This window comes from Musa acuminata, chromosome BXJ1-3 (genome assembly GCF_036884655.1).
Source record: "Musa acuminata AAA Group cultivar baxijiao chromosome BXJ1-3, Cavendish_Baxijiao_AAA, whole genome shotgun sequence".
In the NCBI taxonomy this organism is placed as follows: Eukaryota; Viridiplantae; Streptophyta; class Magnoliopsida; order Zingiberales; family Musaceae; genus Musa; species Musa acuminata.
The window spans coordinates 34,831,426-34,853,005 of record NC_088329.1 but is presented as its reverse complement, the minus strand read 5'-3'; the positions used below and the strand labels follow the sequence as shown (position 1 = coordinate 34,853,005).

Below are 21,580 nucleotides of genomic sequence, written 5' to 3'. Positions count from 1 at the left end.
ATTCATCATTATCTGCACACCCCCACCCCAAAGTTCTTCCCCACTTTTTTTCTTCAAGAGGACACAGGAATCTTTTTCTTTCTTCTTCTTCTTCATGCCACCCTCCCATCTGACCAGAAGAATTATCTTCTCTACATCCTAAGATTTAGTTGGAAAGGAGCACAGACTCCTCGCTCTCTCTCTCTCTCTCTCTCTCTCTCTCTCTTTTTGTTGCCTCTCAATCTTAATGGCACTACAGATCTATTTCAGAAAGAAGATGACTTGGTTGTATTCTCCACTGTAAGTTTCCTCTCCTTATCTTTTCACTTTGTTTCTTTAATGTCAAGTAAGGTTATTCTCCAAATCTTGAGCTTCCTTTTCTCTTTTGCCCCTCTAACTTCCTTCTGCAATCTATGAATCTCTTCTTGTTCACAGTGGATTGTGAGTTGAGCCTCTTAACTGTAAACTATGATGATGAACTGATATCTGCAGTTGTTGCTTCGAGTTATTGTGAGATTTCTTATCGTTCTGGCAGATTAGAAGAGCTAAAGATGTGATCTTTTGTTCTGTCTTGCATTGCTTGATGAAAGCTGAGGATCTGTTTTCTTTCTGTTTCTCCATGTCCCACTGATTTTGCTTGATTACCGTGTGAAATCTTTGCACTTAGAATGATTCTTCTCAGTTATGCCTCTGAAATCGGGTTCTTGATCCATCTACCTGCCATGAACTTGACGTGATCTATGTTTTCTCAGTCTTTAGCCCAATGCCGGAATCTTACTTTCCCCTCCGGTGGGAAAGCACCGGAGACCAGTGGTGGTATGCATCCCCTATCGACTGGGCAGCTGCCAATGGTCACTACGACCTCGTGCGGGAGCTGCTTCACCTTGACTCCAACCTCCTCATAAAGCTCACATCCCTTCGTCGGATCCGTCGGCTTGAAACGGTCTGGGACGATGATGCCCGGTTCGCTGATGTTGCCAAATGCCGGTCCCTTGTTGCGCGGAGCCTCCTTCATGAGTGTGAGACAAAGAACAGGAAGAATTCTCTGATCCGTGCTGGCTACGGTGGATGGCTTCTCTACACTGCAGCCTCTGCAGGGGACATTGGCTTTATGCAAGAGCTGCTTGATAGAGATCCACTATTAGTCTTTGGTGAAGGCGAATACGGTGTCACCGACATATTCTACGCCGCAGCGAGGAGCAAGAACTCGGAGGTTTTTAGGCTTCTGTTTGATTTTGCTGTGTCGCCAAGGTGTTCGATGGGCGGTCGAGGAGAGGTGGTGGAGGGGTCAGATGGAAGTTCTGGTTTTAGGTGGGAGATGGTGAATAGGGCCGTTCATGCCGCTGCTAGAGGAGGGAACACAGTGTTCCTGAAGGAACTTCTTGAAGACTGCTTGGATGTCTTGGCTTACAGAGACATTCAGGGATCGACCGTCTTGCATACTGCTTCTGGTAGAGGGCAGCTTGAGGTAAGACTGCTTCTACTCTGAGCAATGTCATATGGCTTATCCTAAATAGACTTGATTGTGATTCATTTTTATTAATTGACGATAAAATTTTCTTTTAGACTAATAATGGCATGACAAAAGTATATTTTAGCTCGTAGCTCCTTGTATACTACTAACGAAACCGTTTTTAGGGCAGAATATTTATTCTTTTTGTGGTTTCAGCATCATTAAAAGGTAATCCAAGTGCATCATTTTCTATTGTGTTTTTCATTCCTTAAATATTTATTCAATATTATAGAATCAGTAAGCCATAGCTATCATAACTCATATGGGGGCTCTTCAAATATTTTGGTAGTATGCTTTCAACTATTGAATCTCGGATTTTGAATATGAAATCAATTGGTAAATTATTTGATCTAATCCATGTGTTGAGATAAGTGTGTCGGATTAACTACGATAGCAGTAAGGCATAAAGCAGATGATGGACCGGAGTCGAAGATTCGAACGATATACCGGGAGCTCGCCGAGAGTTCATCGTGAGATCACCGAAAGCACACTGGAAGACTTGCCGAAAGCTCGTCGGGAGATCGTCGGAAGCACGCCGGAAGACTAGCCGAGAGTTCGTCGGGAGTTCGTCAGAAGCACGTCGAAAGATTCGTCGAGAAGTTCGCCGGAGGATCGCCGAAAGAGAAATCGACGTATCAGACTAATTGCTTGTTTTAATCGTAGTTAGAATCATAGATTAAGTTAGGATTAAGAGGTGATCCCACTAACTTAATTAGGGGCTAACTAGGCCCTTAACAGGGCTGAATTGGGTCGGATTGAAATAGCCCATTCAACACCTGAAATCAGGGCCGGCGGTGGCATCGCCTGGTGACCCATACTCCCAGGTGGTACCGCCCAGACTGGGCGGTGGTACCGCCGGCAGTTATTACCTGTCAACCGGTGGTACCGCCCCTATCAAGCGGTGGTACTGCCAGAGCTCGGTCTCCGAGCTCTGTCAGGCGGTAGTACCGCCAACACAGTGTGGTGGTACCGCTCAATGTCAGATGTTAGCCGATAGTATTGCCCAGTAATGGCGGTGGTACCGCTAGTACCCCAGAAATCGGAGATGAGACACTTTTTGACTCCATTTTTGAAGTCATTGGGGCTTATAAATAGCCCACCCTTTTCAACATCAAAGTAAGCATGATATTACATTATCATACTCATCATTTGAAGAGATAACATGAAAAATTTCAGCATCAAATCACAGAATTATCAAAGTAAGCAGCATTTTAAGTTTACAACATCAAGGTAAATAGCAGTATTTTAAGTTTATAACATCAAGGTAAACAGCAGCATTTTAAGTTTACAACATCAAGGTAAACAACATAGGATTACAACATCAAAGTAAGCAGAATAAAAGAGAGGGATTTCATCCATTACTCCCCTTTTATCATCAGCAAAAATGCATACACAATTATTCAGGTGGTGGCAAGTCAAAATTTCTAAATAATGTATTGAGTTGTTGATGAATCTGTTATAACTCAGTTAAAATTTGATCTTGGCGTTGTTCTAAGTCGATCTTACCATTGTTCAATTCGATCCATCTGTATCCCTATGTTGTAGATAGATGAGGGAGATGCTTGCTCTACTGGAGGTGATGCCTCAAGGGGACCAGTTGGAGGAGATTGATTACCCCTAAAAATTGGTGTTTCAGGTTCTGGTTTCGGTTAGAGAGGATCAGTCCTTCTACGCAATCTAGTCAATATACCATTTCGGAATGTACATCTCGACCGTCAAAGTAGGTTTCTATTTATGATACTAAATCTATCTAGTTGTATAACTTCTTTGTCGGGTGGGATAGCAATATCATAGGCATGGAGTAGTCTTGCGATTAGGCTACCATATGGAAGCATCATGTCTTTTTTTGATAGTTCAATCATGTTTTGTTGGATTAGGTAATCAAAACAATTGTTGTGTCCCTTCATAATAAAATACATGGTACCTAATTCTATTTGGCTTACTTCATCATGATGATATTGTTTTGGGAGAATGATACTTATCAGGATGTGATGAAGTATTTTGGTGTTTAAAGGTAGTAAATGTTTGCAGCTTTTTGGAAGAATAGTTAAGTTAGGATTACAAAAAATTGTTCCTAAGGCATCAGTGTAAGTAGTCTCAAGTGATTCTTCATCTCATTGTCCTCTAAAAGAACACTCTCTTTTTTTTACCGCAATTCCTATGATGTTGCAAATTGTGCTATCCGTAATGGGTATATGATGTCCTAAGAGATAGGTAGATACCCTTTCGATTCTCATCAACATGCCCTTGAATTTTCATCCATAAAATCTAGACATATTCATAAGTGTAAATATGTTGATTTAGACGAATTAAGTGATTTGGAACATATTCAATGGTTTGCTAATCTAGACATTCTCCTAATCCTTCAAATGAGTGAACCTATCTACCATAGACTTGTTAGGCTATTTTACAATAATTTACATATAGATGAAAACGAAAGGGTATCTACCTATCTCTTAGGACATCATATACCCATTACGGATAGCATAATTTGCAACATCATAGGAATTACGGTAAAAGCTGCAAACATTTACTACCTTTAAGCATTAAAATACTTCATCACATCCTGATAAGTATCATTCTCCCAGAACAATATCATCATGATAAAGTAAGCCAAATGGAATTAGGTACCATGTATTGGATTATGAAGGGACACAATAATTGTTTTGGTTACCTAATCCAACAAAACATGATTGAACTATCAAAAAAGGACATGATGCTTCCATATGGTGGCCTAATCACAAGACTACTTTATGCCTATGATATTGCTATCCCACCCGACGAAGAAGTTATAAAACTAGATAGATTTAGTATCATAAATAGAAACCTACTTCGACGGTTGAGATGTATATTCCGAAATGGTATATGGACTATATTGCCTAGAAGGACTGATCCCCTCCAACCGGAACCAGAACCTAAAACACCCATTTTTAGAGGTAATTAATCTCCTCCAACTGGTCCCCTTGAGGCATCACCTCCAGTAGGGCATGCACCTCCCTCATCTATCTACGACATAGGGACTCGGATGGATCGATTTGAACAACGTCAAAATCGACTTGAACAACGCCAAGATCAAATTTTAACTGAGTTATAGTATATTAATGAGCAACTCAATTAATTGTTTAGACATTTTGACTTGCCACCACCTGAATAATTGTGTATACCTTTTTGCTGATGACAAAAGGAGAGAAATGGATGAAATCCCTCTCTTTTATTTTGCTTACTTTGATGTTGTAATCCTTTGTTGTTTACCTTGATGTTGTAAACTTAAAATGCTGCTATTTACCTTGATGTTATAAACTTAAAATGCTGCTCTTTACCTTGATGTTGTAAACTTAAAATGCTGCTTACTTTGATGATTCTGTGCTTTGATGCTGAAAATTTTCATGTTATCTCTTCAAATGATGAGTATGATGGTGCAATATCGTGCTTACTTTGATGCTGAAAATTTTTGTAATTTGGACTTGAAAATTTATGTGATTTGGACTTGAAAATGGATGTCATGTCTTGACATCATTTCTATCGACAAATACGTGGTATCATCTTTAGATTTGGTAAATCATGATGTGCATGATGATAATAAGTCTAATTTATCAATTTGATGCTTGAATTCAAAAGCTTTGAATTCAAGAGTGACTTTCCTCAATTATGACATATAGATAGGGGGAGTTAAGATTAACTCCTTTACCAACTCGTTGTCATTATCAAAAAGGGGGAGATTGCTGAATCTCGAATTTTGATGATGAATCAATTGATAAATTATTTGATCTAATCCATGTGTTGAGATAAGTGTGTTGGATTAACTACGATAGCAGTAAGGCGTAAAGCAGATGATGGGCCGGAGTCGAAGATTCGGGCGATATACCAGGAGCTCGTCGAGAGTTCATCGTGAGATCACCGGAAGCATGCTGGAAGACTCGCCGAAAGCTCGCCGGAAGACTAGCCGAGAGTTCGTCGGAAGCACACCGGAAGATTTGCCGAGAAGTTCGACGAAGGATCGCCGAAAAAGAAATCGACGTACTGGACTAATTGCTTGTCTTAATCGTAGTTAGAATCATAGATTAAGTTAGGATTGGGAGGTAATCCCATTAACTTAATTAGGGGTCAACTGAGCCTTTAACAGGGCTGAATTGGGCCAGATTGAAACAGCCCATTCATCACTTGAAATCAGGGTTGGCGGTGGCACCGCTTGGTGACCCATACTCCTAGGTGGTCTGGGCGGTGGTACCGCTAGAGCTCGATCTCCGAGCTCTGTCAGGCGGTAGTACCGCCTAGACTGGGCGGTGGTACCGCTTAGTATCAGATGTCAGGTGGTAATATCGCCTAGTAATGACAGTGGTACCGTCAGTACCCCAGAAATCCGGGATGAGGTACTTTTTGGCTCCATTTTTGAAGCCATTGGGGCTTATAAATAACCCACCCTTTTCTGCATGAAAGGACACGAAAGCATTGGCATAATCTTGGATTCTTGAGTCTTAAATGTGTTGTAAAAGTGAGAAGAGTTCTCCTCCTTCATCTCTTAGCCTTGTAACCATCAAAGAAAGAGGTGTGAGACTTGTAAGGGTTGTCTCCTAAACCTGACAAAAGGAGAAAGAGCTGTAAAAAGTGGTTAGCCTTCGCTTATTGAAGGAAGGCCTTTAGTGGATGTCGGTGACCTCGACGGAGGAGGAATCCAAAAGTGGATGTAGGTCATTTCGACCGAACCACTCTAAATTCTGGTTTGTCTTTCTATTTATGCAATTTACATTACTGCAACTTCTTTAACCTTCTCTTAGCACTTTTGCGAAAGCTTTCAAGTTCAATTTATTTTCGAAACAGATTGAATCGAAATGAACATTTTTCCGAAATCAAAGATTTTTCTGCTGCACTAACTCACCCGCGCCCCTCCTCCTCTTAGTGCCGCTCTTGATCCTAACACCAACGCATGTGCTATTATTGGTGTCCGCAAGTCGAACCTCCAACAAATTATATTGAAGCTGCCTATCGAGGCATGCGATTATGATTAGTTTCTTTAGGACATGGATCAGAGATTCACAATCATTTTCTTTGAAAAACGCCATGGTACCTGCATGTGACGTTTGCTCCAATCAAGAGTTCTTATCTGTCAGAAGAACTAAACATACATGAAGTGGTTAAAGTTAATCAATCCAGTTAAACAGGAAAGGTTATCGTCTGAGGCAATAATCATACTCTTGCATTTTAACCAGCTTATTATTCTATGAACTACTTAAGGATAAAAACTTACACTCAGCATGTCTGATTACATAAAAAAATTAGTTTAACTATTTTTGGATGATTCTATGAAGCATAGGGCATATTGTTCTTTCTGAAAGGTTAAATGAACTGATTCATCGGACAAACAAAATAATTTAGCTTTACTACAAGCCACACCTGCTGCTTTGTTGTTGTCATGTTTTCTCCACATTTATCCTCTCTGTAGAAATTCTCTTGATATATCAAATGATGCTTTTTCTTTTCAATATAGTTTCTCTTAATATGTCAAATGAGTAAAGAAACTGCTAAAGAGCTAACAAGTAGGGTTGGCTGGACGTTACTCTCCAAGCACCTTTCTCTTGTAGTTAAAAGGGTTGTTGTGTTCCTTGTTTTATACTTGATATAGTAAATGCTTAATAAGGGTGATATTGTCTACTGGAAATATTCGGAATAATATTCATATTATTTTTTAATTATCTTTTACATATTTATACAATAAATGCAGGTAGTTAAGGATCTACTTCTATCTTTCGATATTATTGACTCTAGAGATAATCAAGGGAATACATCACTGCATGTGGCAGCCTTTCGAGGACACTTAACCGTTGTGGAGGCCTTGATAATGGCTTCTCCCTCGTCCTGCAGTTTGATAAACGAACCTGGAGATACTTTCCTTCATATGGCAGTGGCAGGTTTCAGGACTCCTGGCTTTCGGAGACTTGATAGGCAAATGGAGCTGATGAAACAGTTGATTAGTGGAACCATAGTGAATGTTGAAGACATCATCAATGTCCGAAATAATGACGGAAGAACCGTCCTCCATATGGCAGTGATTGGCAATGTGCATACTGATCTTGTCGAACTTTTGATGACCGTTCAATCTATTGACCTTAACATTCGAGATGCTGATGGAATGACACCTCTGGACATACTCAGACAACACCCACGATCGGCATCATCTGAGATACTGATCAAACAAATAATTTCTGCTGGAGGAATTGCAAACTCAAAGGACTACAAGGCAAGGTATGTCCTTGCTTCCCACCTCAAAATGCAAGGTACTGGAAATAGCCCAGGCACTTCCTTCAGGATTGCGGATGCCGAGATATTCTTGTACACGGGCATCGAAGCATCAGAGGTCAGTGGGAGGCCTAGCTCATGCTCGAGTACCAGCAAGAGCGAAGTCAGCCACCCCAGTGCCACGGATGAAAACCATGGGTCTTCAGATAGAAAGAAACAAAGTTCTGTCAGCAATGCGGCAAGACGTCTCAAGATTCTACTCAGGTGGCCCCGTCGGAAAGAGAAGACAACTGAGACACCAAAAAGGGTTGGTGATGACGACTCATTTGACTCGTTCAAGAAATTGGTCAACCAAGAAGACACTCCAACTCCCCTCCGACAACGATTCTCTAAGGCTACATCACTTCTGAACAACAAGCGGACTCTTTCTGTGAGAAGCACCATCCCAAGTCCTTCAACAAAGAAGAAATTTACCGCAGGTCTGATGCACGGGGTGTTTCAATCCATGCCGCATCTGGCTCCCTCGGCACGCACTCCCTCTAGTTTGTTCTCAAAGTCATCAAAACCATCATCCACAATGGAGAAACAAAAAGGCATCCTTTTGGAGAATGAAAACGATGGTGCCTCTTGTTCCAGTTCCTCGAATAATTGCGGCGCGACAGAAAACATGACCCCAAGATCTAGTCTTGTAAGTATTAGACTGATGAATCAGTACTTCTGCTTTGGGGCACAGAACCTGGCAACGGATGATTCAGGCAGCGAAAAGCAATCTAATCAAGCATCCAAGTGCTCGTTGGTATCAGTGGCTTGAGACGGTTTAGTAGGAAACTCGAGAAACCGATGTTTTCGGTACAGTCAAATCTCTTGGCTGGCCCGTGCAAGTTGTCTAATTTCCACCGGGCATGCTAGTTTGTCCTAGTCTTTGCATCCTTGTTATATTGTCGTTGGCACTGATGACATATTTCGAGTTGATATTAGCTATCAGATGCTTTTCTAAGGAAACTAAGGAAATTAAATATAACTAGTAATGATGGTTTTTAGTTCATATCCACATTTGAAATACAAATATGGGTAAAAATATGCTTGCTTGATGCAGATGACAACCTTGCCATGCAATTGTCTCCTATAGCCTATAAACCCTGCAAACTGAGTCCATGGCTGCAGCTTATCTAATCTTGTTGTTTCTGGGATTTTGGAAATCAAGTAATGATGGAACAAAGACCTTCTGCTGATATGGATTTCTTGCTCCCTGTTACAACCCAATGAAGCATACTTGTTACTGAAGCACAGGATGATTTAAAGCTCCATCCAGATTTATTTTGTTTAAAGAAGTTAAATTTGATTAACTATATCCTAGCATCAATCAGAGTGGATAAAAACACTCAACACAGAGAGCCACTCTCACCTCAGACTTCTTAGTACACTTGGCCAATCAATTGGTCCATCTTCTTATCCTTCCTATGCATACGAGAAATGTTATATTACATCAAAACTGTCCAAAATATGTTTGAAAGTATTGGTAAGGATCCCTCAGCCACCACCACTTGCAGTCTAGCCAAGACCGCCATACCTTCATTGGACAACACCTCACCTTCTCATTCTCTTTCTTCGAAAACCTGCATCGAACAAAAATAAACCATTACCTCAAACGATCCAAAACAAATTAAACTAATAAACTGTTGGGTCCAGCCCATACGGCTTGGACAAATTTGGATCATGAGCTCATATCAAAGAAATAAATAGAGATAGGGTTCGATGAGGTGTGCACAGTGAGATTGTACAGTGAGCGCACGACGACGGGTAGAGAGAAAGATTAGGTTTATGAGTTTTCTGCTTGACGATCGATGGCCAAACGTTGTCAGTTTCGACCCAAATTTTATGTGGAGAATCCTTGTAGCAAACTCTACGATCCTAACTATGTTGATCTACAATTTACCCTCTCTAAGGTACTTTCCTGTGATATTCATTTTGTGAGATCTAGAATTTTACGAAGAAATCAATCCTATAACGAAGATATGAGCCAAGATCTATGATCTTGATGTTATTCTGATCCTCTAGTTATTCTAGAGAAGACGTATTGTAAACATGTTATCAGTGTTATTGATAGTGGAAGTTTGAGGTGGACTATGGTCCCGTGGTTTTTCCCACATTGGGTTTTCCACGTTAAAAAGTTTTGGTCTCACTGTGTGATTGATTTTTGCTCTATTGTTTATGTTGTGCTAGTTGATATTTTCATTTGGATATTAAGTTGGTATTTTGATGAGGAACCTATTTTAATACACAAAGAGGGAAAGAATTATTCCGCTTTAACAGGTTTCTTCCTAACAAGTGGTATCAGAGCAACAGGTTGTTTGGTGCTAGTTTTTCTTGTGTGATTGAAATGGAGCAGTCAGATGGTATGATTAAATTAAACTCATCAAATTATTCAACTTGAAGGCGTACGATGGAAGATTTGCTTTATTGCAAAGATTTGTATAAGCCCATCAAGGTTAAAGATAAACCTTCTACTATGGATGATGAAGAATGGGAAGTTCAACATAGAAAAACTATTGCCTATATTAGAAGATGGATGAATATAAACTTGCATGAGCATATTTCAGATGAAACCAAAGCTGATGTTGTTTGGCAAAGGTTAGAAAACCTCTTTGCGAAAAAGACAGTGGGAAATAGAATTTCTCTCCTCAGAAGGCTTGTAAATTTGAAGTATAAAGATGGTGGTAACATTGTTGAGCACATAAGCCTATTTCATAGTCTTGCAAACAAGTTGGTTACTGTGAAAATGAATATAGATGATGAGTTGTAGGGATTATTACTTCTCAGCTCTTTACTAGAAAGTTGGGAAACATATGTGGTGACTATTTGTAACTCCACGCCAGAGGGGCCTCTAACCATAGATATGGTTAAAGACGGTTTGCTAAATGAAGATGCTAGAAGGAAAGAACAAGGTGAATCTTCTTCTAGGGCATTTGTTACTGAAAAACAAAAATGACGTGGAAGAAGTCATAGCAAAAATCCACATGGATATAGAGGAAGATCTAAGTCTAGAAGAGATATCAAATGTTTTCACTGTAATAGGCCAGGTCACATGAAGAAAGAGTGTAGGTTTTAGAAGCGAGAACAGAATGAAATGAAGAAAAATGAGAAAGAGACTAATACAATTGTTGCTGAAGGTAATATCACTATTGTCTGTGATGAAGGTTGTGTTAGCCTTGTAGCTTAGGACAGTAATTGGGTAATTGACTCTGGTGCTTCATTTCATGTCACTTCTCATGGTGATTTCTTTAGATCTTACACTACTAGTGATTTTGATAATGTCAGAATGGGAAACAGTGATACATCTAAGATTGTGGGTATTGAAGATATTTGCTTTAAGACCAGTATTGGGAGCAAATTAATACTCAAAGATGTAAGACATGTTCCAGATATTCGTCTTAATTTGATATCTAAAGTAGACTTGATGATGGGGGCTTTGCACATTATTTTGGTGAAAGTAAATGGAAACTCACTAAAGGTTCTCTAATTGTGACAAAAGGAAAGAAGATTAACTCTTTTTATGGCATGGAAGCTAAGCTACACAAAGGAGAGATTAATGCAATTCGAAAATGTGAAAGTATAGATCTTTAGCATAAGAGGCTTTGACATATCAGCGAGAAGGGACTTCAAACTCTTGCTAGAAAGCGGTTCTTACCAGAGTTGCAAGGTACATCTCTTAAATCTTGTGATCATTGCTTAGTTGGAAAAATACATAGAGTTGCATTTCAGACATATCCATCATCTAGAAGATCAGATGTTATTGATTTAGTTCATACTGATGTCTATACTATGCAAACTAGAACTCTTGGATGTGCTCTTTATTTTGTTACTTTTATTGATGACCATTCTAGAAAAGTTTGGGTTTTTACTTTGAAATCTAAAGACCAGGTACTTGATGCTTTCAAGGAGTTTCATGTCAGTGTTGAAAGAGAAACTGACAGAAAACTAAAGTGTATTCGGTCAGATAATGGTGGCGAGTACAGGGGTCCTTTTGAGAATTATTGTAAGTTTTATGGTATCAGGCTTGAGAAAACAGTTCCTAAAACTCCTCAACAGAACGGTGTGGCAGAAAGGATGAACAGAACCATTGAAGAAAGGATTAGGTATATGCTTTCCCACGCTAAGTTACCAAAGTCATTTTGGGCGGAGGCTATGAGAACTACAGTTAACATAATAAATCTTTCTCCATCAGTTCCTCTACAAGGTGATGTTCCAGAGAGAGTATGGAGAGGAAAAGATATATCTTATAATCATTTGAGAGTCTTTGGGTGTAAAGCATTTATTCATATTCCCAAAGATGAGAGGTCCAAGCTTGATAATAAAGCAAAAGCATGTATCTTCTTGGGATATGGTCATGAAGAGTTTGAGTACAGATTATATGATCCAGTGAACAAGAAGATTATTAGAAGCAAAAATGTTGTGTTTCTTGAAGACCAATTGTTTGATGATGGTGATAATATTGAGAAGTCAGAAACCTTTGTTTATATTCCTTGGAGTTTGGGTCCAGTTCCTTCACCTGTAGTTTATGATGATCATAGGGGAGATGAACAAGAAGATTGTGGTGAGAATACTAGTGATGATACACCTACAGTTGATGATGCTGAACCAACTGAACAGGCACCTCCACAACCAGTTGAGATTCCATTGAGAAGATCCACTAGAGAGCGACAACCCTCTACTAGATATCCTCCATAGAGTATGTTATGCTTACTGACGAGGGAGAGCCAGAAATTTACCAAGAAGCTATTTTACATGAGAATAAGAATGAGTGGGTTAAAGTCATGCAAGAAGAGATGAGATCCTTGCTTGAGAACCACACCTATGATTTGGTAAAGTTGCCTAAAGAAAAGAAAGTTCTCAAGAAGAAAGGTATTGACTTTAAAGAAATATTTTCTCCGGTTGTAAAAATATCCTCTATCCGAGTTGTTCTTGGTTTGGCTACCCATTTGAATTTAGAAGTTGAACAACTTGATGTAAAAATAGCATTTCTTCATGGTGACTTAGAAGAAGAAATTTACATGGAGCAATCAGAAGGTTTCAAAGTCAAGGGAAAAGAAAATATGGTATATAAGCTTAAGAAAAGCTTATATGGACTCAAACAGGCACCTAGACAGTGATACAAGAAGTTTGATTCCTTTATGATGAGCCAAGGGTATGATAGAACCACATCTGATCATTGTGTATTTATAAAGAAATTTTCAGATGATGATTTTATTATTTTACTGCTATATGTTGATGATATGCTGATTGTTAGCTATGATGTTGGAAAAATTGGAAAGCTTAAAAGAGAGCTAAGTAAGTCTTTTGCAATGAAAGACTTAGGATCGGTGAAACAAATACTTGGTATGAAGATTCTTTGTGATAGGAAGAAAAGGAAGATTTGGCTATCTCAGGAGACTTACATTGAAAAAGTTTTTGAAAGATTCAACATGAGTAAAGCCTAAGCAGTTTATTCCCCACTTGTAGGTCATTTCAAGCTTAGTTCGAAATAATGTCCTACAAGTGAGAAAGAAAAAGAAGAAATGTCCAGAGTGCCTTACTCATCTGCAGTAGGCAGTTTGATATATGCTATGGTTTGTACTATGCCAGATATAGCTCATGCAGTTGGAGTTGTCAGTCGATTTCTCTCTAATCCTGGAAAGGAACATTAAACAGTAGTGAAATGGATATTAAGATATCTAAGAGGTACTTCCAGGTTGTGTTTATGTTTTGGCAGTGATGAACCTGTGTTAGAAGGCTACACAGATGCAGACATGGCAGGTGATACTGATTCCAGGAAGTCCACTTCGGGATTCTTGATGACATTCGCAGGAGGAGCAGTCTCTTGGCAGTCTAAGTTATAGAAGTGTGTTGCTCTATCAACCACAAAAGCAGAATACATAGTAGTTACTGAAGCCTGCAAAGAAGCTTTATGGATGAAAAAGTTTCTACAGGAATTGGGCTTGAAACAGGAAGAATATACTGTTTACTGTGACAGTAAGAGCGTCATTCACCTCTCCAAGAATTCAACGTACCATTCTAGATCCAAGCATATTGATGTGAGATATCACTGGATTCGTAATGTGCCTGAGATGAAAGAATTACAGTTGGAAAATGTACATACCAATGAGAATGGTTCAGATATGTTGACAAAGTCTTTGCCTGAGGAGAAGCTTGAAGCATGTAGGCGAAGAGCGGGCTTGGTACAGCCCACCATATGAGATGGAGGGGGAGAATTATTGGGTCCAACCCATATGTGGGTTTGGACAAATTTGGGTCATGAGCCCAAATCAAAAAAAAAAAAAAAGAGATAGGGTTTGGTGAGGTGTGCACAGTGAGATTGCATGCCGCGACGTGGAGAGGAGAGAGAGAGAAAGATTAGGTTTATGAGTTTTCTGCTTAACGATCGGTGGCCAAACGTTGTCAGTTTTGACCCAAATTTTATGTGGAGAATCCTTGCAGCAAACTCTACAATCATAACGGTGTTGATCTGCAGTTTACCCTCTCTAAGGTACTTTCTTATGATATCTATTTTGTGAGATCTAGAATTCTATAAGGAGATCCATCCTATATGATGAAGATATGCTATTCTTGAGCCAAGATCTATGATCTTGATGTTATTCTGATCCTCTAGTTATTCTAGAGAAGATCTACCGTAAACCTGTTATCAGTATTATTGATAGTGGAAGTTTGAGGTGGACTACGGTCCCGTGATTTTTTTCATATTGGGTTTTTCACGTTAAAAAATTTTGGTACTCTATTGTTTATGCTATACTGGTTGATATTTTCATTTGAATATTAAGTTGGTATTTTGATGAGGAACCTATTTTAATACAGAAAGAATTATTTCGCTTTTAACTTTCTTCCCAACCTATTTTAATACAGAAAGAAATATTAAGTTTCTTCCCAACATAAACTAAGGTCTAATTTAGCAGTAAGCCTTGAAGTAAACTTTATGATGTGAAAAAACAATTACATATTTCCCTCTTGGTCTCTCCGTTGACATGCTTAGGAAAGAAGATAAAAGAATAATAAGATATAATCCACGTACATCAAAGAATTGAGAAGGATGCCTATTAAAGAGAGAGAGAGAGAGAGAGAGAGAGAGAGAGAGAGAGAGAGAGAAGCAAATTAAACCAAAAAAAAAATAGAAATACAAATATGAATCCATGAAATAAACTTATCAGGAAACTTTGCAAGCTTCGAGTGTCGTCGACTCATCGCCGATCACGGGTGAACCGGAATTCCAACATAACACCACCGTGGTCTGAGTCAACCCGGTCGTCTGAGTTGGATCGGGTTAGGGTCGGCCTTCGACCCAGTCGACTCGGCGAGACGCGCTCTTAGCAGCATCATCCTTGGCGTAAAATAGGAATATAATGCCCACACGCCTCATTTTTCCCGCCATTTCCTCCTCGCTGCCGCCTTCTCTTCATCCTACGGTTCGCCTGCACCGAAGCCCTAAGCCCTCGCTATGGAGCAAGAGATCAAAGCCGAGTTCGAGAGTAGCGGCTTCTCTGTCGACGATGACGACCAAATCCTCCAGAAATGTATGTATAATCTCTCCTCTCCCTTTCTCTCTCTGTTTATCTCTCTCGTCATATTTGAATACCGATGCCCCTTGTTCATTCTTTTTTCTGCCGATTAGGTCTCACTTACTGCATCAATTACAAGCTCAGCCCTTCCGATCTTGTATCCAATTGGGAGATCTACTATCTTAACAGGTAGGTGTCTCGATTTCAGGGGTTTAGCCCCAACTTGATGAGTGTTCACAAAATTAAGCAAGCGTGCGTATACATTTATTTCTGTGTGGGATAACACGTTAATTCATTGGGTCGAACAAGTTGCAGGTTTTTACTCATATAACCACATTAGTATGTGTGTATATCTTGTGGTTGATAGTCTGAACTTTTAAATGACATTGTGTTGTTTATTCTGAGTAACCCGAATGGTTCCTTAAGAATTTTGATTTTTTTGTTTTCCACTTATATTGTGTATATGTGTAATATTCTTTTGTGTTTCTTCGAATGTGGTTATATATTTTTTTTAAGGCAGCTAAACGGCTTGAAGTTAGAAAATGCTCACATGGATGGTTTCTTGTCCTATCTGCAAAATGAGACGAAGCAGAAGATTATTAAGGAGGATTCCCACTTGCATGTTTACTCCAGTGATGACGTCGAAATGTGAGTGTGGATAACTGTATGGAAATCAATTTTTTTTGTGCAGGCTTCTAGGTAATAATCTTGATCTTGAATAATAATTCTGAGCAGGCTTCTAGGTGATGACCATGATTCCACAGTGGGTATTCTCAACACCCCAAACAGTCAATACAAGAAGCTACATGTGGATACATATAATTCTGTATCGACTCCTAAAACAAAGGAGAATCTTTTGTCATCAAAAGATGCAACTGACATAAGCAGTCGTATCACTCCTTTCGGACAAAGGATTAGCAAGTTCTCATCACAATTTGTCTTCAATTCTGAGAGTGTGGAGAATAGGTTAAGCGGTCAAGAGCTCAACGACATGGAGGATGACATTATAAGACGAGTCCAAACTACCGAAAGATGCAATTTGCAGGTGCATAACTTGCAGCCGCAATCAGATTGTAGGTTCATGTATGACAGGACAAAAGATCGGGTAATCAGCACCACCAGGACAAATTTCATGTTCCTCTTTGTATTCCCAGTCTATACAGTCTTAAACCATGGTTATTGTGCCTCAGTTTAATTACCTAGATAACCGGATTAGGAAGCATGCAAATGCATTCACGTCATATGGCCTTTACGGAGAACCCTCTGATGCTACTTTGGCTTCCCAGGTATTTGCTTGTTCAAGGTTTTTTTCTTTCCCTTCCGTGCTTAAATAAGTTAGAATTTAGTTTGATTACCAAATTTACTAGGACAGGAAGTATTTATCTTTGGTCCTCTATAGAAAGTTCAATTCGATACCTGTTTTCATGTACATGTTAATATTCCTGTCATGTACATTTTCTCATCTTATACTGGTTACACACAAAAATAGCTTTTCCTGAAACATGACAGTCGTATGACTTTCTAAGAAAAACATGACTCTGTCAATTTTTCTTCCAGAAAAATACGTTTGCAGTTGGGATGGTTTGCTGTGATGGAGAAGGCCATCTAAATGAAAAATCCATCTTGATGCAAGGAAGGTAGAAGTATTTAGTTCCTCCTAAATAACCCATGTACTTTTGTTATTCCCACTTGTTTTAAGGTTCCTATCATGTTGAAGGTCACAGGTCTTTTTTAGTCATTTCTTTTTGCAATTTTACTGTAGCACCGAGCTTTCTGGGGGACGGCGTGTGCGTCTTGATCTTCAGAAGTTGGCACACTTTTCTTTGTTTCCTGGTCAGGTAATACTGCACAATAGAAAAGCAAGTGATTCTATATTTATTGTTGTTCTTTTTACTTAGACTGGCGGAATCAGGTGATTGGTGTTGAGGGTCATAATCCAAGTGGACATTGTTTGATTGCCACAAAAGTAATTGACTACTTGCCCAGTTCCCTTGATGATGATCTGCCTCCTGCTAAGAAGCTAGCAATGGACCAGGACTACCAACCTACATCTTCTAATGACTCAAGAGTGCTATCATTGGTATGTATACCATGTACTTTGTGTTCTGAGCTTTACCTGCATGGGGTGACATACATACTGTAATCTACTATCTTATGTCTGTTATATAATGTGCTTGGCATGGGGTTGTACTAGGTATCTGTTGAGGGTCCAGGCATTCTTCTAAGGACGTGTTGTACATCTGAAAAAAAAACACAGCATATCTGATAACAAAATAACATGTGCAACAAGAGAAAAGTATATATTTAGGGCCTTTTTACAAGCTATATGCAGTTGACAACATGCAATTCTTCCACCATTTAGCTTAGCTCTATCAAGGACCATTAATGTCCATCTCTCTATCGTCGGTTACCTTTTTCTTTCCTGCAGAATCTATCCAGGTTTCTTTTGGTTTATTTATCCCCCATGTAGCAACATCTAGTTCAACTGTTTCACGCTCCTTACTGGTGCAAAAGAAAAGGTCACCAAATGTTCTTGAAAGAAAAGAAAATGCAGCATTTTGCAATGCATTATCTTTTGGCCATGTCTAACAAAGAATGTGTTTATGGGTATAAATACCTGCTGACTGCTTTTGGAAATATGTATCATGGTGTTTTTTCTGGTTTTATAATGACTTGAACAAAATAGGAGACATATAGTACTACTCATTCCAACAAATCATTTCTGAACTGTTGAGAAATTATAAAAATGGAATATATGTGCAACTTGTAGACCACAAAGTTGTTTTTTTCCCAAAGATCACTCAGATGTCAGAAACTTTGTTGCCTCTTGAGTGGTTGCAGTTCCTAGAATAAGTTTTAGTAATTGAACCAACTAGTTTCTATTCAACAAATGGATCTTATTAATATATCGGGAACTGTCTTTAGTTACAGTTCTCTTGAAGTTCTTTTCTGATGTTTGCTGGGATTGCTCATGTAAGATCTCATACATCCATGAAGATTTAAATGAAGTCACATTGATTGAGATATTTGACAACCTACCAACTTTGTTTCGAATTCTTGAGAGCAAGAATGTAAATGTGAAGCACAGTTTATAATAAAAGAAACCATATTATTATTGTTATTTTTAAATTTGATCCTTCTTCCTTCTGGTCCATTCCTAACCATTATAAGGAATGGAAAACATTATTTAAGCTTTCTTTCAGAAACCAGTTGGGCCTTGGGAGCTCGTGCTTGTTTTGTACTTTAATGGCTATATATAGATTTATTCAAGAACAAAAGAATTAGCATGGAACAATATAAAGGCTTTATTGTCATGATGTGATTGGTGGCTACTTTACTAACCAAGGGAAATTATCTAGCTAAAGGCTTTCAACTTTTTTGTAGCTTATTGCAGCAGGTCCTTTCACAACAACTGATAATCTCTTATTTGAGCCTTTGAAGGAACTGCTTGCATATGCAAGTAGGAAGCAGCCTCAACTGGTTATTTTGGTGAGACTGTGATTGTCCAAGGCTCCAAGCTTTTCTATATGTTGCTATTATGAATTTTGTGCTAAAATTATAAAAAGGTTTGGTTTTCTGATTCGATATGCCCTGGCAGATGGGTCCTTTTGTTGATTCTGATCATCCGGAGATAAAAAGAGGAACTGTTGATAGAGTATTCGATGACATTTTCCACGTTGAAATTCTTAGGAAGGTTTGTAGGTCTATTTTGCAGTCATTATGCAGATTGCCAGCTGTGCTTTAGAAATCTGATATTTCTTGACATTTTCTGTTGCAGTTGCATGACTACACCAAGTATATGGGCCCTTCTGCCCGTGTAATCCTTCTGCCATCGATACGTGATGCTCACCATGACTTTGTTTTTCCACAGGTTCTTGTCTTGACACCCTTCAATGCATTAGCAATACATTTTACATTTTCCTGTTGCAACCCTCAGCTGAAGGGGATCCAAGGCAATCAGTTCGGCAGCAAGTGATGCTGCTTCCCTTTAGGACCCATCTGCTGCTTAGCTAATGGGCCCCTGAGGGGAGGTTGCATCAGGCGGGTGTGTTTGGTGTTCATACGTTATGGTTGAAATTCATCCTTTATACTATCAATTTTTCTTTTTTGTTCTCACAATGGAAGTGTTGCATCTATCACGGCATGAATATAATAAACTTATCAACAGTAATTGCCAAAATTTAGCATATTGATGGCAAACATGGAACAATATATATACATGCAACCATTATCCATGCACTCTAAACAGTTGTTTCTCTTTATTTGCATAAAGGGCATGGATATCCTGAGTCATAAATAATAAGTTGCTCCTACATTTAAATTGTTTTTTAATCTAATGACCTTATTGTTGAATTTATGTTATGTTCTCCACAGCCTGCTTTCGATATTCGTCTGCCAGATGATATTTCACATCAGGTCCTTCTTCCTGGGATCTGTTATTTTTTTTCCTTTTGCTGCTTTCAGTAAAGTGCTCCTACATTTAAGTTCTGCTTTATTATTTTTACTCTTTCCATTTTGATATAGTTGCTCTTCTTGTTCTGTGCTGAAGTTGCAGCTTTCTCTTGCAGATAGCTTGCCTTCCAAATCCTGGTCTTTTCAGTGCAAATGAGGTACGTAATCATGGATTTCATACTAAAGATAAGAATTAGATGTTAATGCAATCTTGCTGCAGTTAATTTGCTGGTTGCGTTACCACAGACTTTGGTCATGTTTTGAAAACATAAAATATTCTTGAATGCTCCAAGTTATGTTTAGCAAGAACCCGGTGATTGTTGCTACAATTTTTAGTGTGTTTTATCTTCTACTTTCATGTACTTGACACTGAAATTTCATTTTCTATATTTCATCACTGTGGCTGTTTCTCCACTGCCAATTGCCTTATCTAATCCTCCCTATAATTGCAGTGGTGGAAGCCCAGTTCATTTGCAACCTTCCCCATTTTATTAAATCATGTGTATGACTGGATTATTTGGTAAAGCATGACCAGAACATGTTCAATATCATTTTTCTATTTTTCTTGCTGGCAAGATTGGGAATTATAATTCGCTTTCCATAAGTATTAATCCATTGTCCCCAACTAACTTGCTTATAGCTGGGACTTCCCATTTTTCTTTAGCCTCCATTTTGTATGTAAGTTAATTAATACAGATATTTGGATTTCTGTAATCTCTGAGTGTCAAGGATATGATTTCAGTAGCATGAGGTCACTATGCTTATTTGAGCCGTGCATTTGCCTTGTGCTCTTTATCTTTCAGATTACCTTTGGCTGTTGTACCATAGATATCTTGAAACAGCTTAGCGGAGAAGAAATTTCAAGGACTTCAACTGATACGATGTCAGGTGACCGCATGGGGCGACTTGTAACTCATATATTGGGTCAGCGGAGGTACTAGAATGACACTCGGAAGCAAAAATATTTGTTCTGTTCCTGTTGCAATTAATTCTAGGTTTGTTTCTAATGGCAGCTATTATCCACTATATCCACCCTCTCTGGGTGTTCCCTTGGATCTTTCGCTTGCACCTGAAGCTTTGGACATTCCCCTTATTCCAGATATCCTAATCCTGCCCTCAGATCTTTCCCCATTTGTAAAGGTAAACACCATTACATCGACTTTTGCAGCTTATATGAGCAGTAATCTACTTCAAAGTCTAGCCATAATGGTGCTTTTTCTGAGTTGCGTTACCAAGGGCTTCTAATGATGTCCATCCATTCATCGTGGGAAATATTACCTCGAAATCCTATAATTCCTGCAGTTGATAACACTAAAGATACGAGAGTAAAGTTCTAAATCGTTGTCAAGTGTGATTAATATGTTTTTTCAGTCAGACATTTTTTTTTGGGTGCGCAGGCCTTGTCTCATAAAGAAAACGATGCAGAAGCCGCCACAAAATGCATGTGTGTGAATCCAGGAAGGTTAGCCAAGGGTATCGGAGGTGGTACCTTTGTGGAGCTTCACTACAACAGTGAACCTGAGAAGTCAAATGCATCGATAATCCGTATCTAGCTTTATAAAAGCAAAGACATCAGAAAAGTTTGTAGGCTGTCGAGAGTTGCTCTATGCCTTTGTGGTTAAATGTGTTGTGTGTAAATGGTCTAGTGATGTTATATATAACATATAAGCAAACATGTCTGTTTGCCCAGGAAAATGGGCATTAGGTATTAGTCCTTCGGTAGCTGATGTTCTAATCAACTAATTCAGCTGGATTGCTGTATTTATATTCCCTGTTCTCAGGATTCATTCTCGAAGAATAGCTAATTAGCTATGTATGTGCTGGAGCTGTTTCATGTGATTGAATACTGGTTAGA

General features: G+C 38.9%; 2 protein-coding genes across 4 annotated transcripts; both read left to right on the top strand.

Annotated features, from left to right (window-relative positions):
• LOC135625579 (uncharacterized) lies at nt 1–8,771 on the top strand. The gene is made up of 3 exons (XM_065130563.1): nt 1–279; nt 732–1,447; nt 7,212–8,771. The coding sequence occupies exons 2-3, from the start codon at nt 743–745 to the stop codon at nt 8,535–8,537; spliced, it is 2,031 nt and encodes a 676-aa protein (XP_064986635.1). The 5' UTR covers nt 1–279; nt 732–742; the 3' UTR covers nt 8,538–8,771.
• Nucleotides 8,772–15,144: 6,373 nt separating this feature from the next.
• On the top strand, nt 15,145–21,580 carry LOC103978511 (uncharacterized). Of its 3 annotated transcripts, XM_009394331.3 has the most exons (16): nt 15,145–15,288; nt 15,387–15,462; nt 15,790–15,921; nt 16,009–16,378; nt 16,464–16,559; nt 16,831–16,910; nt 17,036–17,111; nt 17,186–17,353; nt 18,658–18,762; nt 18,872–18,967; nt 19,052–19,144; nt 19,648–19,689; nt 19,842–19,883; nt 20,529–20,659; nt 20,739–20,865; nt 21,123–21,580. In XM_009394331.3, exons 1-16 carry the CDS (start codon nt 15,213–15,215, stop codon nt 21,276–21,278), a joined length of 1,866 nt encoding a protein of 621 aa, XP_009392606.2. In that variant the 5' UTR covers nt 15,145–15,212; the 3' UTR covers nt 21,279–21,580. The 3 variants fall into 3 exon arrangements, with proteins under 3 accessions (XP_009392606.2, XP_064986621.1, XP_064986625.1); XM_065130549.1 differs by lacking the exon at nt 19,648–19,689; XM_065130553.1 differs by lacking the exon at nt 15,145–15,288 and having other exon boundaries at nt 15,794–15,921.

Bases quoted from the DNA above. Each gene is read 5' to 3' on its own strand.
- LOC103978511 (XM_009394331.3), top strand. From the start codon at position 15,213: ATGGAGCAAGAGATCAAAGCCGAGTTCGAGAGTAGCGGCTTCTCTGTC. The intron at 17,112-17,185 runs GTAATACTGCAC...TGGCGGAATCAG, and splicing joins TTTCTTTGTTTCCTGGTCAG to GTGATTGGTGTTGAGGGTCA. The intron at 18,968-19,051 runs GTTTGTAGGTCT...TTTCTGTTGCAG, and splicing joins ACGTTGAAATTCTTAGGAAG to TTGCATGACTACACCAAGTA.
- LOC135625579 (XM_065130563.1), top strand. From the start codon at position 743: ATGCCGGAATCTTACTTTCCCCTCCGGTGGGAAAGCACCGGAGACCAG. The intron at 1,448-7,211 runs GTAAGACTGCTT...CAATAAATGCAG, and splicing joins CTGGTAGAGGGCAGCTTGAG to GTAGTTAAGGATCTACTTCT.